The sequence below is a fragment of the Ambystoma mexicanum genome, chromosome 9, assembly GCF_040938575.1.
Source record: "Ambystoma mexicanum isolate Mex_15411 chromosome 9, UKY_AmexF1_1, whole genome shotgun sequence".
NCBI lineage: Eukaryota > Metazoa > Chordata > Amphibia > Caudata > Ambystomatidae > Ambystoma > Ambystoma mexicanum.
The window spans coordinates 274,149,443-274,169,931 of record NC_090931.1 but is presented as its reverse complement, the minus strand read 5'-3'; the positions used below and the strand labels follow the sequence as shown (position 1 = coordinate 274,169,931).

The following is a 20,489-nucleotide window of genomic DNA, read 5'->3' as shown; positions in this document are numbered from 1 at the left end:
GTGTTGGGTTTCCGTGCTTCCTTTAGGATATTCATACACCTCTGGGGAAGTTTAAAGTGTGCAAATTCTGACTTCAGGAGCCAGGCTGACAAGTTCATAGACGGAGGGAGTGTTGCCCCCCTCCCCGTGCTGGGACAGCACATTTTAGGGGCACAGGAGTTTGATTGGTTTGCACATCGCCAGTTAGAGCAGGTGTGGAAACCATGGTTGTCTTGTCCACATTGGAGCCATCAGTATTAGCGTGGCTTGTTCCTGGTGCATCTTATGCACTATTCTGCTGAGGAGTGCTGTTGGGGAGAAGCGTAAGCAAATTTCCCTGACCAACTCATCCACAGGGCGTTTCCCTTGGCCTTTGGTTGGGGAAACATGGACACAAAGTCTGGCCATTGTTTGTTTTGGCTTGTGGGAAACAAGTCTAAAGGGGGAATAACCCCATAGGGAAGGATTGTCTTGAATATCTTGGTTGAGTTGCCACTCGTGTTTTTCTGGAAGAGGATTTTTTCTTACAGAGTCTGCTAGAGCATTGACTTCCCCTGGAACTTGTTGAGAGACTAGGAACATGTTCTGCTTGAGTGCCCACTTCCAAATCTTTTGGTACAGTTTGGACAGACTTTGAGAGCGTGTGCCTCCCTGCTTGTTTAGGTAGAACATGGCATGGGTGCTGTCGGTGAGGACATGTATTGTCTGGCATAGTAGATGCTGCTGAAAAGATTGTAGAGCCTTGAGAACTGCTAGAGGTTCTAGAACGTAGATTGGGCTGTGGTATGTGTCCACTACCCAAGAGCTGTGTGGTGCAGAAAATGGGCTCCCCATCCTGAGTGAGGCGTCCGTTGTTCGTGTCGCCTGTATTGGTGAATTGCGAAAGGGGTTTCCTGTTAATGAGTTGTCCTTGGACCACCAGCGAACAGCCTGTACCAGGGTTAGCGAAACAAACACTAGATCATCCCTTTGTCCACTTTCCTGTGACCATTGTTTTGCTAACCACTCTGCATTGGGCGCATGAGCAGCCGCGCGTATGTTACTAGGAAGATGCATGAGGCCATCACCCTGAGCAGCCGCATTGCTTTGCATACGGTTATTTGGTGAGCGGCTAGATAATGAGGTATCTGTAGCAGCATGTTCTCTTTCATTTGAGGGGAAGACCAGACCTAATCTTGTCTTTATAAATGCACCCAGACATTGTTTATGTTTGACTGGGTACGAGACTTCACTTTTTCTCATAGGTGGAGAAGCCTAGTTGGAATAGAAGGTTGTTAGTTCTCTGGGTGTTGAATTTACAAATTTTTGGGGTCTGCCCATCATCAGCCAGTTGCCTAGAAAAGGGTACACTCTGGTGGACTCTCTGCCTAGGTGCGCTGCCGCTACTGCTGGCACTTCTGTGAACACCCTTGGAGTCGGTGCTATGCTGAAGGGGTGCACCATGAACTGGTAGTGTTCTCCCGCTATTTTGAAGCGCAGGTATTTTCTGTACGCTGGGAATATTGAAATATGAAAATATGCATCTTTCATATCCAATGTTGCCATGTAATCGCCCCCCCAATTAAGTCCCCCTGTAGTCATGCACAACTGTTGTGGCTTGACATAAGTGTTTTCTGGGCACAGGTCTACTACCGGGCGCATTGTTAGGTCTTTCTTTGGCACAAAGAAGTAAGTTAAATAAATAGACTTGTTTACCAGGTTTGCTGGGACAAACTCTATGGCGTCTTTCTCCAGTGGGGCTTTTACTTCCTCAAATAATATGCACCTTTCTTCTGGTGTCCTTTTCTTGTGCTTTGGCAGGTGGTTGGGTGTTTTTTGTAGGGGTTCTAAACAATATCCGCCCGCTACGGTGGACACCACCCACTTTTCTGACGTGAACACCTCCCACCCGTGGGTGAATTGAGAAATGCGACCTCCTAATGGGGTGGCATGGGAGAGGCCCTGGAACGGGTGTCATGGTTTGGGTGGGGTGGAGCCTCTGGTTTAGGAGGCTCTGCCTCTGGATCATTTGTAGCCTCTTTGAAAATTCAAGGAGGATTGTCCCTGTGAGTTGCTCCAGGATGATGATTGGTTACCCTGGCTGTAACCAAAGCATCGTTGAGGCCCCTGCCCACTGTGGTGGAAGACCCACTCTGCATGAAAAGCTTGTTGGACAGCTGCCCAAGAGATTTTAGGGTGCCACACTCTTTCGCGCTTTTAAGGGCATCCTCAACCGCTTTGCCGAACAGAGAATTGGGTTCAATAGGAATGTTGAGTAACGTGGCCTGTGTTTCAAGTTTAAAACCCGATTGTCTAAGCCAGGCAGGGCGCTTAATGAGCGTGCCTCGGCTAGAATACAGCCTGTGTTGTTCACAGCATCCAGGTTCCTCTTTAGGATGCAGTTAGCAACTTGTTTTCCTTCAGTTATAGTTTTTAGGAGCTGAGATTTTGTGGGCTCTGGGACTGTTTCAATTTGTAGTAGCAGTTCATCCCATTCATGGCAACTGTAGCTAGCCAAAAGGGTAGTATTGTTGGCTAGCCTGGTCCGATAGGCAGCCAAGTAAGCCACCTTCCTGCCAAGGGTGTAAATTATTTTAACTCTCTATCTGGTGGGGCCTCTGCAGAGGCTAGCGGTGTGCCTGCCCTTTTCCAAGTTGTAGTAACCACCAGGGAGACAGGTTTTAGTTGATCCCTGATGTATAAATGGTAGGTAGGCGCCGGTCTGAATAGCTTATCGATGCAGGTATTAACCGCTCGAGTAAGGTTAGGCATTAGGAGAGAGGGTTGAATGCGTCTCTGAATGGATGGCAGAAGAGTAATTAACTGTGTTGGGGACTTCTCGTCTCCAAGAGTGTCCTCCACAAAATCATTATCAACTTGGATCTCCTCTGTGTCTATGTTGAAATGTTCTGCAGCCTTGAGGAGCAGCTCATTGTATTGGAACTGGTTGTTTACCGGGGAGTCAGCTACTGGTTGATCTTGATGGTCTGCTGATTGGATGATAGACGTAGTCAGTCATCATCGTACAATTGATCTTGGTCATCCTGGTCCAGATAATACTGGTCCCCTTGATCTCCATGAGAGCGAGGGTCAAGAGCACCCGAGGTGTCAACAAAATGTATGTCCTGAGAGGGGAGGGGGAGCATGAGGGGTAGCGTGGCTCTAAGTGGAGATGCTGGGCTGAACAGTGTCCAGGCGTGCCTTCTTGGCTGCTGGGTCATCCCAAGATCTGTGAGATTTATTTATGATTTGTAAAGAGCAAACTATGGCCTAAAGGCATCAAGGCGCTGAGGTAGAGCAGTTTTACAGAAACAGGACCACAGGCCTAAGGAGCAGAAAGGAAACCAAAGAGATGAGTCTTTAATAACTTCCTAATGGGAAGGTATTCGGTCTGAACTCTCAAATGCAATGGTAAGGAATTCCATAGACTGGGGGCAAATACCGAAAAGGATCGGTCACCCAGACGCTTACAACAAATTGTAGGAATTTTCAGCAGCACTTGTGTTACCGACCGAAGGCTTCTAGCAGGATAGTACCTTACCAATTTCTTTCTCAAATAATGAGGCCCCGCATTATAAAGAGCTCGATGCACGATACAAAGAATCTTAAACTCGATCCATGCTCCCACCGGCAACCAATGAAGCCAGAAAAAAAAACAACAGAAGGAGCCAGTTGAGGAGCTTGCAGAGCAAGCCGGGCCGCCGCATTCTGGAGAACTTGTAATCTCTGAATCTGATACTTCGGTAGACCTAAATAGATACCATTACAGTAATCTACGGACCCCATTATCGAAGAGGTTACCAGTGTAGTACTGTTTTCCAGAGGAAAATTTTTTCGCAGGGCTTTCAAATTTCCAAAGCAGAGCCCCACATATGGCAGAGATCTGGGCTTCACGCGAGCCATCAGTTAAAAGTTTCACGCCCAGACTCTTGACAGAGGCACAGGGTAACGGAGAGCGGCCAAGAGAGGCTGGCCAGTATTGTGCATCCCAAAGATGATCCCTAACCTTAGGCCCAACCACTAGTACTTCAGTTTTATTTCCATTTATTTGGAGCTAGTTGGCCGCCTTCAAGGAGCTCACTTTCTCCAGGCAGTCACACAGTTGACTGGGGGGGCACGGTTTGAAGGGAGTCCAGCCGGAAGATCAACTGTGTCTCATCCGCATAGGAATAGAAGAGCACACCGCAATCAGAAATGAGGTTGGCCAACATTCGAACATACAGATTAAATAACAGAGAAGATAAGGACGACCCTTGCAGGACTCTAAAAAACAGCTTAAGAGAAAAAAAACATCCCTGGAAAGAAACTGTCTGCAAGCGACCCTCCAAAAAAAGACTAACCAGGCTAGGATGGATACTGTGATACCCACCTGCTCCAGCCTAGCCAGCAGAGTGCGGTGGTCCACTGTATCAAAGGCTGTGGAGAGATTCAGGAGAATAAGAATTCTGGTTTCTCTGCGGTCCTGTAACAGCGCAAGATCATCCAACAACAATATCATGATGGACTCTGTCCCCCATCCTGGGGCGGAAGTCCGACTGATGCGGAAGACGACAGTTATTGGCTTCCAAAAAACTTGATATTTGAGGTGTAATCACCTGCAGCCATTGCTTAGGTGTATGCATGATTAAGTTCCTGTATTAACACTTGAATATAATGTTTTCTTTAGATGAGAACATTCTTTAATACATGAAGTAGTTTATGATAGTACACCCGATCACCCCAGACATCTTGTTGCCAACATTATAAACTCTACCCCTTGTAGGCACGGTTCATGAAAATTATTTTAACATGTGTGATGATATCAGTGATGTCATCATTCATGTACTGGAGTTGTCGGTGCTTAGCTTACCATAACTGGCGAATTTCTGGGTTTTTTCTGTTTTACTTGTAACCAAGTAACCTACACAATAAAAGAAGCGCAATACTTCAAAAGTCAATCAAGAAGACCAGGAAGAGGAGGTAGATGAAGTGCCTACCTCTAACACCCAGATAGAATCATGGGTGTGGGAGTTTTTTTTACCACTGTTGAAAACGTACCAAAGGCTAAAGCTACCAGAGTGAAATGCACTGTACTGTCACGGACAGCCTGGGTAGTAATCCTATGGGACAACCTCCATGCGGCGCCACACCAAATCCAACCACTGCAATGCTCTCAGAAAGGCTGTTCCTTTCTAGGCTGTCTTCCTCTACCTCATCTTCCTCAACCAATGCTGTAACCACACAGTCTACTTCTCTGGGACACAAAATCCCACCAGCTACCTTGCAGGCAATAAAAGAGGCTGTTGATCCATATCTTTCGAAAACAGAAGCCTGTATATACTGCAACACACCACTCTGCACGGAGGAACAATTCCGAAGTGCTTTTGAAGCTGGAATCAAACAGCATGAGAAACACTGCCTGCTACTTTAGATTTAACACATGCACAACATCCTCCCCTGTCCACCTGCCCCCTCCATATGTGTGGTTGGTGCCCCTTCCCTCATTTCCCTCCCCACCTTACTTTCTGGCCTTTCCTGCAAAAAATAAAAATAAAAAAAATACTAAAAAAAAATAAAGGTTCCTTCAGGAACCACCTTTCACAGTAAAAAATCAAACACAAAAAAGTAAGCCTATAGCGTCCATCTACTTTACATTTTTCAGTAAAGTAATAAGATTCTCCAACATTCCCATGAGCATTGTCTACTATGCTAATGAAATTATAGACAACTGTATACTAAAGAAAGGGAAAAAAAATTTGTCCGAAATTATTCTCTCTAGAATACAACACCATAATCCATTGCCGTTTATAACTATCCACCGTCTCTGCATTCCCGTCTAGTCCATGCCTTATTAGAAAACCCGAATTGCACACACACCATCACACAAAACAGCCCTTCTACTCTTTTTACTGTTATGTTTGTAACACTCCCTCATTGCCTGCTTTAAAGCATTCACACATATATCAGCAATCATTTAAACATTTTTTTACATACAGACGATCAACATATTAAACTTCCACCGACCAACTGCCACTTAATGTTCTACAAATCTTTTGCATCTACATTTCCCATTCGTATATCAACACTTTTTACATAGTGCTTCCATAAATGCAGATATGCATTGTGCAGTGACAGAAGTGCATAAATAAAAGGGGCAGTACGGAAGGACAAGTGCACATGGGAGCCAAGGAGGGAAGTGCCAAAGAATCCCAAGGCGAGAGGCCACTAGCCAACTGCTGGGGAAGGAGTCACAAGGGTGGGTACTTCGTAACATCCCTTTAAGAGTTTATTCTGTCAATTCAATAGGTTTTTAGAAGTGAAAACGTTTCATAATGTTACATCACTTTATATAGGTTATATAAGTAAAACATTTATGTTCACATATGAAATATTTATAAACCTCTTTAACAAACATTTTTTGCAAAACATACTTATTTGAGTCGTTATCAGCAGCACATAGCCCAATAGGCAAATCAGAGTAGACATTTGTCCATGCCGAAGGCCAGGCCCTTTGCCCACAGCTGAAAAGTTATATCACTATTTACGTTTCTACAATTTCAAAAACATAAACAGGACAGATTTCAAAAAGCATCCTTGTGCAACCTTGCTTCAATCCGGTCCAGCACTTTAGGCTGCAGCCACAAGCAGATTTTTTCTCCCTTACGAACCTAAGGTTTTGGCCATGCCGCATGCACCATTAAGCAAATCAGAGTACACATTAGTCATTGCCCGGGCACCAAAGTTATTTAACAGTTTTTTGTACTTATATTTGGACCCTTTAGAAAAAATAAAAATCAGACAGATTTGCAAAACCATGCTTTGAGGTCCTTGCTGATGCTCCTCGCAAATGTTTGCTGCAATCCTGTCCAGCACTTCGGGATGTAGTGACAAGCAGAATATTTCCCCCATTCAAACCTATACAGATGAAAAACATTTCCCCAAAGTCAGACAATCTAGCCACTGCCCATGGCCATAGGCTATATACCTCAGTCACCAAAGGTATATCACTATTTTTTGTACTTATATTTTGACACTTTCCAAAAAATAAAACACGGACACATTTTCAAAACCACGCATTCAGGTCCTTGCCAATGCTCCTTGCACAAGTTTGCTGCAAATCCGCCCAAGTTTTATTTTTTGAAGAGTGTCATAATGTATGTACATTAAATAGTCATATAACTCAGCCCCCACTTGACACAATCCATTCAGACTTTGCACATACATTCAAGGTGTCTGTAATCTTTCTGCAAATGTGTGCCCATTCGTCAAATGGCAACAAAGGACAAGTTACTTACCTGCAACTGTTGTTCTCCAGCATGGGTCTGGCATGGATTCACATGCTCATGAATATTCCCCGCCTTCAGGCAGGGAATCCTCAGTTTAATTTCTGAACTGTATTTCTCCTAACAACCAACCACCGAGCTCTGGGTCATACTGCCCCCAGCCAATGACTGCCCTCTACCTAAGCCTCTCCTCTGGCAGCCATCTTCAGATTTGGTAGCACGATAAGTGGCAGTATGACCAAGAGAAGAGCTGCAGAGGCGTAAGCGGGAGGGTTTGCATGTGAATCCATGCCAGACCCATGCTGGAGAACAACAGTTCCAGGTAAGTAACTTGTTCCTTCTCCAGCATGGGGTCTGGCATGGATTCACATGCTCATGAATAAAGAATACATTGAAGTGCACACATGCACAACCACAGGAAGTAGCAAGGCTCAAGAGAAGCAATCTCTTACCTCCTCACCAGGTTCACCTTCAAGCGAACAGGTTGCACAGCACTGCTTGGCTGACTCTGGACTCCTCCCTGGAATACCTGTCGACGCAGTAGAATTTTGTGAAGATGTGCTTCGACCTACATGTATCAGCCTTGCAGATGTCCAGCAGGGGCACACCAGACAGGAACGCCGTTGTAGCAGTGATCGCTCTGGTGGAATGGGCTCTCAGATGCCCAGGCAGCGGCGGTGGGCCAACCAGTGAGTGTGTGATCCAGCCGGATAGTCACCTGGAAATGGAAGCCTTAGACAGGGCCTGCCCGTTAGGTAGAATCCTGTGCAGTGCCCATAGGGACCACTACACACAATTAAGACTACAGGTGGCAGTACAAGTTTTACCTCTGATACAAGCCTGTACTACTATGTTAAAGTGGTAGCAGTAGCGGAGCAGCCAGGCTTATCTCAAGAGTATATGAGCAGTAGCAGAGATTACACAAAGGGACCACAATTACTGAGACTCACGCAAACACTGACTCAAGGTTTCAGGTAGAAAAATATAAGTACATTTATTTTTAAACCATATGTTATAAACACAACACTTCCATTAATTCAAAACCCCACGTAAAATATAGTACAACCAACCAATTCACTTTGGTACACTCTAACTCAAGGTAAGTATCCTGTGTTTTAACGGACAGGTGTTGCGAAACTAAAGACGTTACCGGGAATACACTTGGAATCACTTTTTGACAGTAATGACAATTCAGTCTTACTAAAGAAAAGCATATCCGCGGCAAGAACTGTTACCAGGGCAAAACACACTTAGCACCTGGGTTAACCAGAGAGAGTTGGGGGCAAAAATCATAGGCAATACTTTTGTCAAGGCAGACAGAATCAGAGAACACTATTTGACAGAATTTCAAGAGTCAATAGGCTGGAGCCAGTGTCAAGTGAAACCGGGTTCCTGTTGTCGAGGATCACAGAGTCGGACAGTTCGAGATTCAACGTTGCCAGGAGTACTTAGCTATTGTCAACAGAGGAAGCAAAAGTTATAAGGAGGGAAGACAAGGGCAAGCCTTGGAGATGAAGAAAAGGGATTCACCCTAATTCCTCAAGCAGAACACAGTACCTTAATTTAATGGAGAAGCGGGTGCCCTGGCAGTTGTTCCTGTTGGTTTCCTGCAGACCCACGGTTCCTGGAGCTTCGGTGCGAAGGAGGACGTCTGGAGGGGTCTGCACCACACAGGGATGAAGCCGGCAGCAGCGACAATGAATAAAAGGTGCGCTCATTAAAAACAGGAGAGGCTCTTCGGATGGCTATCCGGACCACTACAGCAGTGTTTGCAGCGATTTCCACGAAGAAGAGGATCCTCTGACTGTGGAAGAGGAGCTGGTTATCCCCACCAAGCTCAAGGGAAGACGACTCCGGATTGGATCTTCTCTGATCGTCGAAGGGTAGATAGCTCAGGACTGCAGCAGGGCTTCACCGGGACGAGGTAGTTGCAGCAGCCGTCTTCTTCTCCACTTCTCTTCGGTTCCTTGTAGTTCCAGTGGCGACTGACTTCTAGCCCAAGAGACCTACCATTTATGCGAAAATCCCCCATTCACACAGCCTGGCTGTCAATCACGCAGCAGGGGGGTTGTCCGGCCCGGACAACCACCTCAGCCAATCATGGCAAAGTGCGACTTGGGTTTCCTAGGATACCCTGTACAGGGGTGACTACACCCCTCCCTTACATTCAGCCCACCTAGATACCAAGGCGCCTGGAGGAGGGCTTCTGAGCAGAAGCTCGCCAAAAGACGGTGAACAAAGAAGGCAAACCTGGTTTGCCACGCAAAGTAAAACACAAGAAGGACTTTAACAAAAACAAATGGCGAATAAACCTGACCGGAGCCAAAAGAAAAAGTATTTCGTCAAGCGGGTTTAAGCTCAAGGCTAATATAATAGCCTTAAACAATACCACGTTTATCTAATATAATAGCGGTAGAAAAGTTAGGGTAGATACCACTGCCACCAGCCAAGTCTAAATGTTAAAAGAGCGAAAAAATGCTCTAGGAGGTACAGATAAAAAGGGATATGGAGTAACCCTTTCCAGTACTCCATGTAACATGTGGTGTACTGGATCTGTGGTTAAATGACTAAGTAAAGTTAATGGCAACTTTACCCTTTTCTGGGGGACGGTAGTCGGCCCCAGAAATGGAGTCGGTGGGAAGTCTAAAAGACAACCCTGTGTCACTGCACTGAAGGTGCTGTGTAACACACAAAAGAAGGGGATTACTGAAGTGGCGTACTCCTGAGTTCGCAATCACAAAAAAACAGGTAAAAGACACATGGCAAAGCATGGGTAAGAGTGGGGGAAAAGCTCACACTCTTACAAAGTGAAAAAATAAACTCCAGAAGTCCAGCAAAGCTGTTGGGGGACTCACTAGGTGAGGGAAATTAGCCATAAAATGAGAATTCTCCAGTTCACTGCCCATGGTTCAAAGTTCACAAAAAGTTGAGAAGTTTTTGGGAAATTCTTTGTGCGGGCCATGTAAAACTTGAGTGCTCGAGCCACATCCAGCGAGTGCAAAGTCCTCTCAGCCGGCGACGACAAAGGCGTCAGAAAAAACACAGTTAACACCAAGGGTTGGTTGAGGTGGAATTCCAATGGAAACTTGGGCATGAAGTAGGGGTCTGTCCGCAGCACCACCCTCGTTTCGTGAAAAGTCAAGTAAAGCCGCTTGCATGACAGGGCCTGGATCTCACCTACTCGTCTTGCAGATGTGATGGCCATGAGGAAAGCTGTCTTCCACGACAAACTTGAGCGGAGCTGAACGCATAGGTTTGAATGGGGCCCCCATGAGCCTAGTCAGCACCACGTTGAGTTCCCATGCCGAGGCCGGGGCCTTCACCAGCGGGAACGAGCGGAACAGTCCCTTGATGAACTCCTTAACTAGACAGTGCTACCACAGGGAACACCGTCCTGGAGATCTGTTGTAGCGGGAGATAGCCGGCAGATGTACTTTAATGGAGGCATGAGCCATTCCCGATTTAGCCAATGACAGTGAAGACTGACGTACTTGAGGGGCTGTGACTCGCAGACGGTTTATCTTCTGAGAACAGCCCCAAATCGCAAAGCGCTTCCATTTGTGTCTGTAGCAATTTAAGGTAGATGACGCCCTGGCCTTGGCAGTCCGCCGGAAGATCGTAGCCAGTGAACTCTTAATACTGCAGGAGCCAGTCCTTCAGGTGCAGAGACACCGGGTCATGGTGAAGAATGACGCCTCCTTCCCTCGGGAGAAGATCTGGCAGCTTAACTGTCGGTTCATGCTGAGAAGGTCCAGGTACCAGATCTGTCTCGGGCAAGCCCCTGAAAAGCGGTGGGAATGCACCGAGCGCTAGCCAGATGGCGTTCAGCTCCAACCAACTGATGTGGTATTCCTGCTCCTGTCAAGTCCAGGTGCCGTGAACTGAGAGGCTGTCCAGGGTGGCTCCCCAGCCCTCGAGCGAGGAGTCTGTGGTGATGGTGGCCTGCGGGGAGGGCAGCCGAAAGGGCTTGGCCGTCCGTAGATTGGAGTCCTTGGACCACCATGTTAGGTCCGGGTGGAGAGATGGAGGGACGTTAATGATTTCGGATTGAGACCCCCATCTCCTGGTTCCATGAGGCCGTGAAGTGCAGCTGAATCCTCCTCATCCTTAGTCGTGTGTGCGGAACGGCTAATAGGACCGCTGCAAGTGGACCCAGGAGATGTTGGTACCACCATGCCGAGGTCACCTCTCTGCTGAGGAAGTGGGCGGTGGCCCCCTTGATGGCCGAGATTTTGTCCTCCGACAGGAAGGCCTTCTCTGAGCATGTGTCCCAGATGAGGCCCAGGAAGGTCAGAGTCTGCGTGGGCTGCAGCTGCGCCTTCTTGAGATTGAGCGAGAAGCCCAGACCGTATAGTGTGTTCATAAGGGCATGGGAAGAGTGGTGAACCGCTTCCGGAGAAGTAGCCCTGGCAAGCCAGTCATCGAGGTATGGGTAGATGTGGAGACCCTTTGCTCTGAGGAGGGCCGCTACGGCATTCATGAGTCTGGTAAAGACCCTGGGGGCTGAGTTGAGGCCATAAAGAAGGACCTTGTATTGAAAATGGTAGCCCATGATCCTGAACCATAGGGAAGAACTATGGGGCTGCCAAATCGGGACGTGCAGGTACGCGTCCTTCAGATCCAGGGAGCACATCTAGTCTCCCTTGTCCAATGTCTCTGCTATAAAAGCTGGCGTAACCATCTTGAATTTTTGCAGTGGTAGGGAAAGGTTGAGTGTGGAAAGGTCCAGCACAACTCTTAGGCCCACCTGCTTCTTCTGAATGGCGAAAATCCTGGAGTAAAAGCCAAAACCTCACTGGGAGGCTGGGATTTCCTCCACTGCCTTGCTCTCTACGAGCGACTGGACCTCTGCCAAAAGACTTGCTGTCCCAACCTGTGGGAGCGGAGGGGAGAGGCTGGGATAGGAAGGCAGTACCCGGTGGATACTACGGAGAGGATCCAGGGGTCCACGAAATTCTGGCACCAGAAATGTGCATGGAAAGCAAGCCTGCACCCCACCGGAGACACGTGGACCCGAAGGGGCGTGTCATGCTTTCTTTCCCCTGGAGGCTGTCGCTGAGGAGGTGGACTAGAAAAAGCCCTTACTCCCCCCCCCCCCCCCCATTCCCCTTTTGTTGCTTGCACCGGCTCTGAGACGGCGAGCGATCAAGCTGCCTGGATCTGCGTTCCTAGCCGCGGAACCGTCAATATGTACAACCCCTTTCCGAGCGCTGCTGAGATTGGGTGTACGATTTGGGGCGTGGTCTTTGTAAGGATGGATGAAGACTTTGCAGTTTGTGAGCTGTTTTTCTTTATGTCCAGCTCCTCGTCCCCCCTCCTCAAACAGTAGATCTAGAATGTGCTCCTGGGTGCGGCGCCGGAGGGCCGAGTCAGGGCAGCGCATGCTCCCTGGACTGCACCTCTAATTTTAAAAGGGGAAGAAGGTTTTTTCTGGTGAAAAAAGGTTCCGTCTCCCATCCCTTGGAAGGGACGCTCACACAGTATGGGGGAAAGGGGACGGGACGTAAGAGTACCGAGGCCTGAACCCGCTTGTCGTCAGGGAGGAAGTCCAGGAGCGGAGCTAGCTTAAACCACAGCTCCCGGTCATACCCAGCTACGATGGAGAGGGCGCTGGCAGCCTTGATCGTGGTCACCGCAGAGTAGATAAACTTCCTACCGCATCAAGTCCAATTTCTTCCGCTTGCTGTCCGGAGGGGTGGATGAAGCAGAAGACGTTGAGCCCAGCGTCTTATCAGTGGGCATATTCGAAGCCTCCCTCTTGGGAGGAAGGGTCACTCTTGCCGTTGCCGAGCACCCTGCAGGTCCGCTCCTATGGCCCTTGAAAGCGACGCCACCACCACTTCAAAGGAGGGTGAAGCTTTCGCCTGGTGCACCTGCGCCTTCACAGAGGGGCCTGGGCCTTTGTCTCGCTTGGCCTTCTTCAAGGCAGAATCAGAGGTCTTGTCCTGTTTGGCCTTCTCCTTAAGGGCCGGATCGGACCCTTTGGCTCCTTTGGGCTTCTCTGCCATGGGTAGGCTGGACACCGTACCCTGCTTGGCCTTCGCCTGTCTGGTCTTCTCCGGGATCTCCCGGAGCTTACCCGAGTTATCAGACTTTCTCTTGGATGAGGAACCAAAGCGTTGACTGGAGATTGACATGGATGGAGATGATGGGCACGCCTTGACCGTCGCAGGACCTGCAGCAGCAGCGACCCCAACGGAAGCAGACTCGCAGTGCTTGGCCTTGCGTTGGGCACCCTCAAAGGACTTAGAACAATGCTCAGCTTTTCTGGATCCGGGAGAGGCATGCCCCTGGGTACCACCCGGTACAGAGGCCTTGGCCTGCAGCCACACTTCCAACTGTTGATGTCGGTCCCTCAACTTGCGGTTCGAGAAGCCACGGCAAAAAGCACAATCTTCCTCCTTGTGCGTCAGGTGCAGGCAATACAGGCACTGGGAATGTCTGTCGTCCATTTATACATTCCGCAAACCGTAGTCGGAGCACAGCTTGAAGAAGGAAGGGTTGTCCTTTTCATCCGACATGATCCACGCGATGTAGTCCTGAAGAATCTTCTGGAGGCCTCCAAGAAGAACACTCGATGAAAAGAGCACTTGAGGGGCATTGAAAAACCAGAAAAACAGGTCCCCGTTAGTCAGAAGGATGCTCGATGGAGCACATGGGCTCGATTGACCGAAAAAAGAGTTTAACTCTCAAAAAAGGCAAAAAACACAGCAAAAGTTTGAAGAGCAAAGCACGGGGACTCCCAATACTTGAACGTGTGGTAAAAATCTGAAGATGGCTGCCAGAGCAGGGGCTTAGGTAGAGGGCAGTCATTATCTGGGGGCAGTAGGACCTGAGCTCAGTGATTGGTTGTTAGGAGAAAGACAGTTCAGAAATGAAACTGAGTTTTTCTTTTACCAATAATTCCCAGCCTAATGACGGGGAATATTCATGAGCATGTGAATCCATGCTGGAGAAGTTATAAGCCATCTAAATGTTTTGAGACCCCGCCTCAGATTGTGCCCCCTCTTGACAAAATCCCACCAAACTTTGCAAATCCATTCAATTCTGGGTCTAAAATCTTTTTTGCAAACTTTTGTACAGATTCGTCGAGTACTATGATGGGAACAAGAGTAGGACTGTCTGCAAAAGGAGCGGCGAGAACTCCCACCTCGCTGCTGAAAGGGCCTTTGAGTGATCCGATTTAAAGATTTCAAAGTCTTATGCTATTTTTTCGCAGTTTCCAGCACCTCATCTACAGCTTTGCCAAACAGGTTAGACTCCTCCACCGGTTTGTTGATGAGAGGCGCTTGTGTCTCCGGCTTGAACCCCGAGTTCTTTAACCAGGCGTGCCTCTTCAAAAGGGTACCTTGGGCCAGTGTTCTCCCTGTTGTCTCTGCAGCATCTAGGGTGTTCTTAAGGATATTATGATTTACTTGTCTACCCTCTGACACAATCGTGAGCAGACATGAACGTACTGGTTCTGGGACCTCCTGCAGGCCCTCCTGTAGCAGGTTTCACTGTACATCGCAACAGCTGGCCAACAGCACGGTATTGTTGGCAATCCTGGTGGAATACGGTGCCGAAGTAGTGACACGCCTTCCTAGGGCATACTGTTTCTTACAGTCCTTGTCCGACGGTGCCTCCTCCTTGGATAAGGGTACCCCTGCTGTCTTGTTGTAGTGACCACGAGGGAGTCCGGGGTGGCATGTCCCCAAATATAGAGAGGGTCTGTAGTGGAGGGATGAAAAAGTTTCTCCATCCGTGGGTTCAAAGCCCTCATCTGTGAAGGTGTCAGTACAGAAAGGGTGATGTGCCATTTAATTGAGTTTAGCAAAGGGATAGCCTTACTGGCAGGTGGCTTCTCCTTTAGAATATCCTCCACAAAGTTAGAGTCTTGTACCGCTTCTTGCGTGGCTATTTGAAAATGTCTGGCTGCTTTCCTCAGAATGGCATTAAATGCCATCTGGTCATCTATGGGAGATGCACGTTGCAGAGGTGGGCGGGAGGATCCATGTATATTGTGTCAGGATCTGGGGTATTAGTAGGTGATAACCATGGTGGGTTAACGACCGGTGGCTCATCTCCCCAATCTGCGGCCTGATCAGTGGGATCCTCAAAGGGATCATCTTCTTGTAAATAGAGGTCATGAGGAACATCTTCCTGATCAGTCAGGTCAAAGACCTCCTCATGAAGTGGGCAGGAGGTCCTCTGGAATTTAGACACTGTGGGGTAAAGGTCCTCCTCACTAGGCCTCTCGGGCGTGGTCAACTTTTCTGAGCAGTCCACAAACTTTGCAAGCCTATTCATACACGCCTCAAACCTATCCCTGGTCCATAAAGAGGAGCCAGAGGGGTAAAGAGGGGAAAAGGGCTCCTCCTGGGGATCTACCTGCTTAGAATGTCAGGATTTGACAGAGAGTTTTTGATGGAGGCTGGGGGCTTTCAGCATAGTCCTCCTGCCTTTCCCCGATGTGTGGACATGTCTTTTGATCTGTCCTTAGTCTTTTTGGTCGCCGAAACAATCTTTGCGAGATGCTCGCGGATGTTCGGTGTCTCCGAGAGGGGTTTTGGCTGTTCAGACGGCTTCACCGTAGATTTCGTCATTGCCAGAACCTTATGCGTCAGCACGCTCTTAAGAGGCGTCTCGACGGCCTTGTGACTTTTGGTGCTGGCGCCCTTGTTTGTCTAGTGCCCGGACGCATTCAGTTTACGTGGTTGCGGGGAGGGCTGCCAACAGTGTAGATCGGCGGGTGCCGTTGAGGAGCTTGGCGTACCCTTTGGCGCCTTAGACCGCCCAGATCAATGCATCGAGGCGGTACTGGGGGTTGTGTACTTGCCTTTATGAGTAGTGGGTGCATCCCCATCGCCGGGATGTACACTCCCCTTAGCAAAACCATCGTCCTACCGGCCGAGGACGGTTGGATCGGAGCGCGATCGCTCCGATGAAAGGCTGATGGCATCCGTACTGGAGCCACGGCCGCCACTTAACTCCTCGTCACTCTCGGCACCTGTGGCGGCAGGGGAGCTTCCCTGGGCCTACATCATGGCGTAGGCCACCCACCGTTTAACTTGACGCTTCTTGATCATCTTAGGACGCAAGAGCTCACAAGACCGACAAGCTCCCTCGTGGTGATCGAGGGAGACACTTATTGCACCGCCAATGAGAGTCCTTCCAGGGGTACTTGCCTTTACAAGAAGGGCAAAATGTAAAGGGTGTCCTGTCCATAGCTCAGGTTTATAGCGACGGCAAAACCAGAGGGGCAGAGAGGGGAGAAGGAAATACATTCTTGAAAAAAAAAAAAAAAAAAAAAATGGAAAATCCCCGGACCCCACTCTCCCTACTAATAGGCCGGCCAGAAGGCCCAGCCACGCGGTCAACAGCGTCAACCGGAGAACTAGCCGTCGATATACACGACCGGAGGTCGTGGAAAAGAATATCCTTTTTCAATTTGCAAGAGCTCCGCATAAGGTGAACTGCCAGCTGGGCGGAAAAAAAATGAGTGACCTCGAAGTGCGAGGGATTTTGGGTACACTACACGTCACGTTAGGGATAGTGTTACAGGCACGCCCATGTTGACGTCCCCTTTCGATCCTCGAAAGACAAGATGCAATACTCTGCGATTACCACTAGATGTCGGAGTATATGCACAGCATGTGAGTCTAAGCAGATTCACAAGCATCAGAAATATACACACACACACACACACAAAAATACATAACCGCGCGCATGCATGCTAAGGCAGTGAAAGTGTTAGTCAGCTGGTGTGGCAAGCGCAGTACCAGATAAGAGACTTTTGCCTTCACCGTTTCATAAAGGGCATGCAGAAATGCAAATGTTGAAGATGTCTAGCAGCACATTAGGGACAATATAAATTTAAGAACAAACCGATTAAAAATAAAATTTCATATGCTATTTACCTCCATTGCTTCTTCTGCTATTTCTGGCATAGTTGAGTGTGGTACAAGCTGCATTAATCCAGTGATCAATTCAGTGGTACTATCAGAACCTGCCTTTCCAGGATTCTGAAAGATAAGAAATATAAAACAAGTTATGAAGATTAGCCAGAAAAACAACAAATCAAATTTTAAACACACCTCTACCAGCCTTGGCCACTTTTTGGTACAAGATGAATTTGGTGAAGTGCTACAAGAAAAAAAGAACATGCTAGTTACTTAGAAAAGTGAATGCGTTTGGAATAAAATCATAAAATGCCTCAAAACAGTTCATTTGAAACATAACAGGTGGCCATATTGTCCCTTAGTATTGGATAGATTCAACCTAAAAAGATGTATTTCAGTAATTTGTTTCTCAAAGCTTTATTCACAGTATTTCTGTCGTCGGCAGTGGGAAGCTAATGCATATAGCACTAGGCAGTGGGGCGGCTGTGGATTAAGAGGGGACGTAGAAAAACATCTTGAATGTATCCATTCAATCGCACTGTGGGCAAAAAGCAAGTTACACGTGGTATTTAAACCCAATTGGCATTACAGTTGTAACATTAGTCACAGTTGTTGATGTGTGGCTATTTAGTATGGCTGTTGGGGAAGTCTGCTGTCTGTAGTCAGCGGAGGGAAGCATAATGTACAAAGGCACACCATAAAAAGACTGACTCGCAATAGTCAGGCATGCTGCCTAAAAGACTACGAAGATGCACAGGACCAGGAAGAGAGGAGACAGTCAAGTACAGACCATGGAAGGGATGGGATGGAGAACAATGTTGCAGTAGGGCGCCTCAGAGTGGGACAGATGTGCAGGGAAGAGACCACACCCCCCCACCTCGCCTTTGGCTGGCAGCCCTCTGCAAAGTCATTTTGTGAGCGACCTTCGCTCATAGATCAGTTGGAGCACCTTGAATAATCTAAAAATTGCTCATAGAAAGCCTACAGAAAAAAAACATTGCATCAGAGAGGTAAAGCCAACTGGCAAACAATTCTATGTTGAGATTCACAATCCAAGCTTTGAAAAAACATCAGACAACGATACATCATTATTATGCAGACATCCATATTCATTTATAAGTGGACCACACAAAGTAAACAGAGAAAGCTTGTTGCATTTACCTTGCTCAGTACAATTTCTTTTTTTAAGTGACGCCCAGTTACTAAATGGGGGCCACTGCAAATCGTTGTGTAGTTAGGCCTTGATAAAGTAATTGCAATGCAACCAAGGATTATTTCAGATAGGAGGACAGTTCCAACAATACCTTAGCAGTCAAACAGTGTTAGGGGGGTTTTCAAAACCTCTACGGGTACAAGGTTCGGGGAAGCCAAACTTTGTGGGTTTACACAAAGTCTAACCAAACTCCCTATGGTGGTGTGACTGAGCAGTAAGGGTTAGACTGGTGTGAAGTAAACCTCACATACACAGGGGACTGTCCACACAGATCATTTTCAAAGCAGTCCTTTTTTTAATTAACACATGTACAAAAAGCTATGGGTACTGTAGTACAAGTAAGTCTATATATACATATACACTAATACATTGGTCTTTCAATTGGGAATCTTTGCACGTTAGATTCAAGTTAGTTATGGAACACAATGTTACACAGGTTCATGTGGTGGGAAAAGATGTCGGACAGTTATAGTTACAAGGCACACCAAAACCTAGTCAAGCAAGCCTACATAGTCCAAGCCTTTCCTAAATGCAATTGTCCCATAGGTAAGTGACCAGTTTGAGATTGACCATCTAACTGCTCTGGAGCAGCTGATATTCCATATATGATGAGCCCATTCCCAGGGAGAACTGCTACTTTTACGGGCAAAGTGTCAGTCTGTATGTGTGGTCTGATGTTGGGGGCTGGGTCTTTCTGGACCCAGTTTGCATCCAAGCCAGATGTGTATGCTGCTGGACAGAGGCAGTGGCTAGAGGATGTCCAAGATTAGACAGCCCCTGCCAATTTGAATGGTGCAGATCCTTGCCATTGGTGGGCTGGGGGTAACCCCAACCTGGACCCTGAATAAAAAGAGCACTCCGGCAGCCATTCCTCAGATCATCATTGGAGCCAAGTCCCCTACAAAGGAGAGCAGCCCGCTGAACACCAGGAACTATCGTTGAAAGATCACCAGCAGCTTTCCTTCACTTGCACTATCACACAAAAAATGAGGTACACCCACAATTTTGTTTACGGCCTGGCAATCAAGAAATAGCACAAAAAGAGTGGAGTCCTGGCCAACAAAATGTGCATCTTCGAAACAACAATATTGACAATGTCAGCGTAGAACAAAATTCCTGGGCCAAAGACTAATGTAATGTAAATCAAAACGCATTCACTTTTTTTACATGTTAAATCATAAATTGAACCAGCAGAGACAAGTAATTCTGCACATCGCACATACCCCACCCACCACACAACCAAATCTCAAAGCATAAATCCGAAATCCAACCCCACGGGTCAAACACTTAGCACTCTCTACTCAGATACAAAGCAAAAGGAACATTACTACAAACCATAAAATAGGAGTGCGTAGTACAGCCAGTTCTCACCTGGCACCGATTTGACTAATACTGTGTGCCACTACTCTGAACTACGTGGAGACCATAACACCTACATAAACTGAATTACAATACACAAAACATGTATCAATAACATCTTTTCAGTTATCGCATGTATTGCAGTCAACAGTTGCCAACTATAGTTTCGGCTCTACGGGTCAACTAATGATTTGTCACGACCCAGCCTTCCGGTGGGTTAAATGCTGCGTATTCCACCAACCTCCAGTATTCCGCAAATCAACAGTGGGGGCTCCATTACTGTGAACAAATATAAAAAATGTAAATAAACCAATTGGCGTGTAGCCCTCACCCCAGGGACTTGTTCTTCATAGTAAATAACACATTTCCCCCTTGTGTTGCTGCTCAGGTCACAGTTAGTGAGGGGGCGGTGCTCCTCGCCTCCACCACCCTGACCCCAACCACCAGAGATACATACTTTCAAGAAGGATCACCCTCACCGTCGGGTCCAAGTGTCCCCAGTGTCTACATGCACATGTATGGTGCTGAACTCAAAAGTCAATGAATATAGGTGGTATAACATAGTATAATGTGGAGGAGCAAATACTCTAGCAACACTAGTATACGCTATCCCTGGTGCTCATATAGACTCTGGATTGACTTCTCTTACCTGCTAGTCTGAATCAGACCTCAAACAGTCAAATATCAGCCAGCTAAGGGACCCAATAATTCACAAGCTCCTTCACTTGCATAGCAAAGCTCCACCTCTCTACAGATCTCCTGAAGACCTTAATCAATGCTTTCAACACCTGGAACATTGACAACAACCCGTCCCGA

The 20,489-nt window shown here is 47.5% G+C and overlaps 1 protein-coding gene across 9 annotated transcripts in view; it reads right to left on the bottom strand.

The window, feature by feature from the left end:
• The window catches only part of NF1 (neurofibromin 1), a 3,279,657-nt gene that overhangs the window by 2,346,842 nt on the left and 912,326 nt on the right, over nucleotides 1–20,489 (bottom strand). For all 9 annotated transcript variants that reach the window (XM_069614617.1, XM_069614618.1, XM_069614621.1 and 6 more), the window contains exon 14: nucleotides 17,120–17,224. In XM_069614617.1, the coding sequence (XP_069470718.1) occupies nucleotides 17,120–17,224 (105 nt within the window). The remainder of the gene's footprint in view (nucleotides 1–17,119; nucleotides 17,225–20,489) is intronic.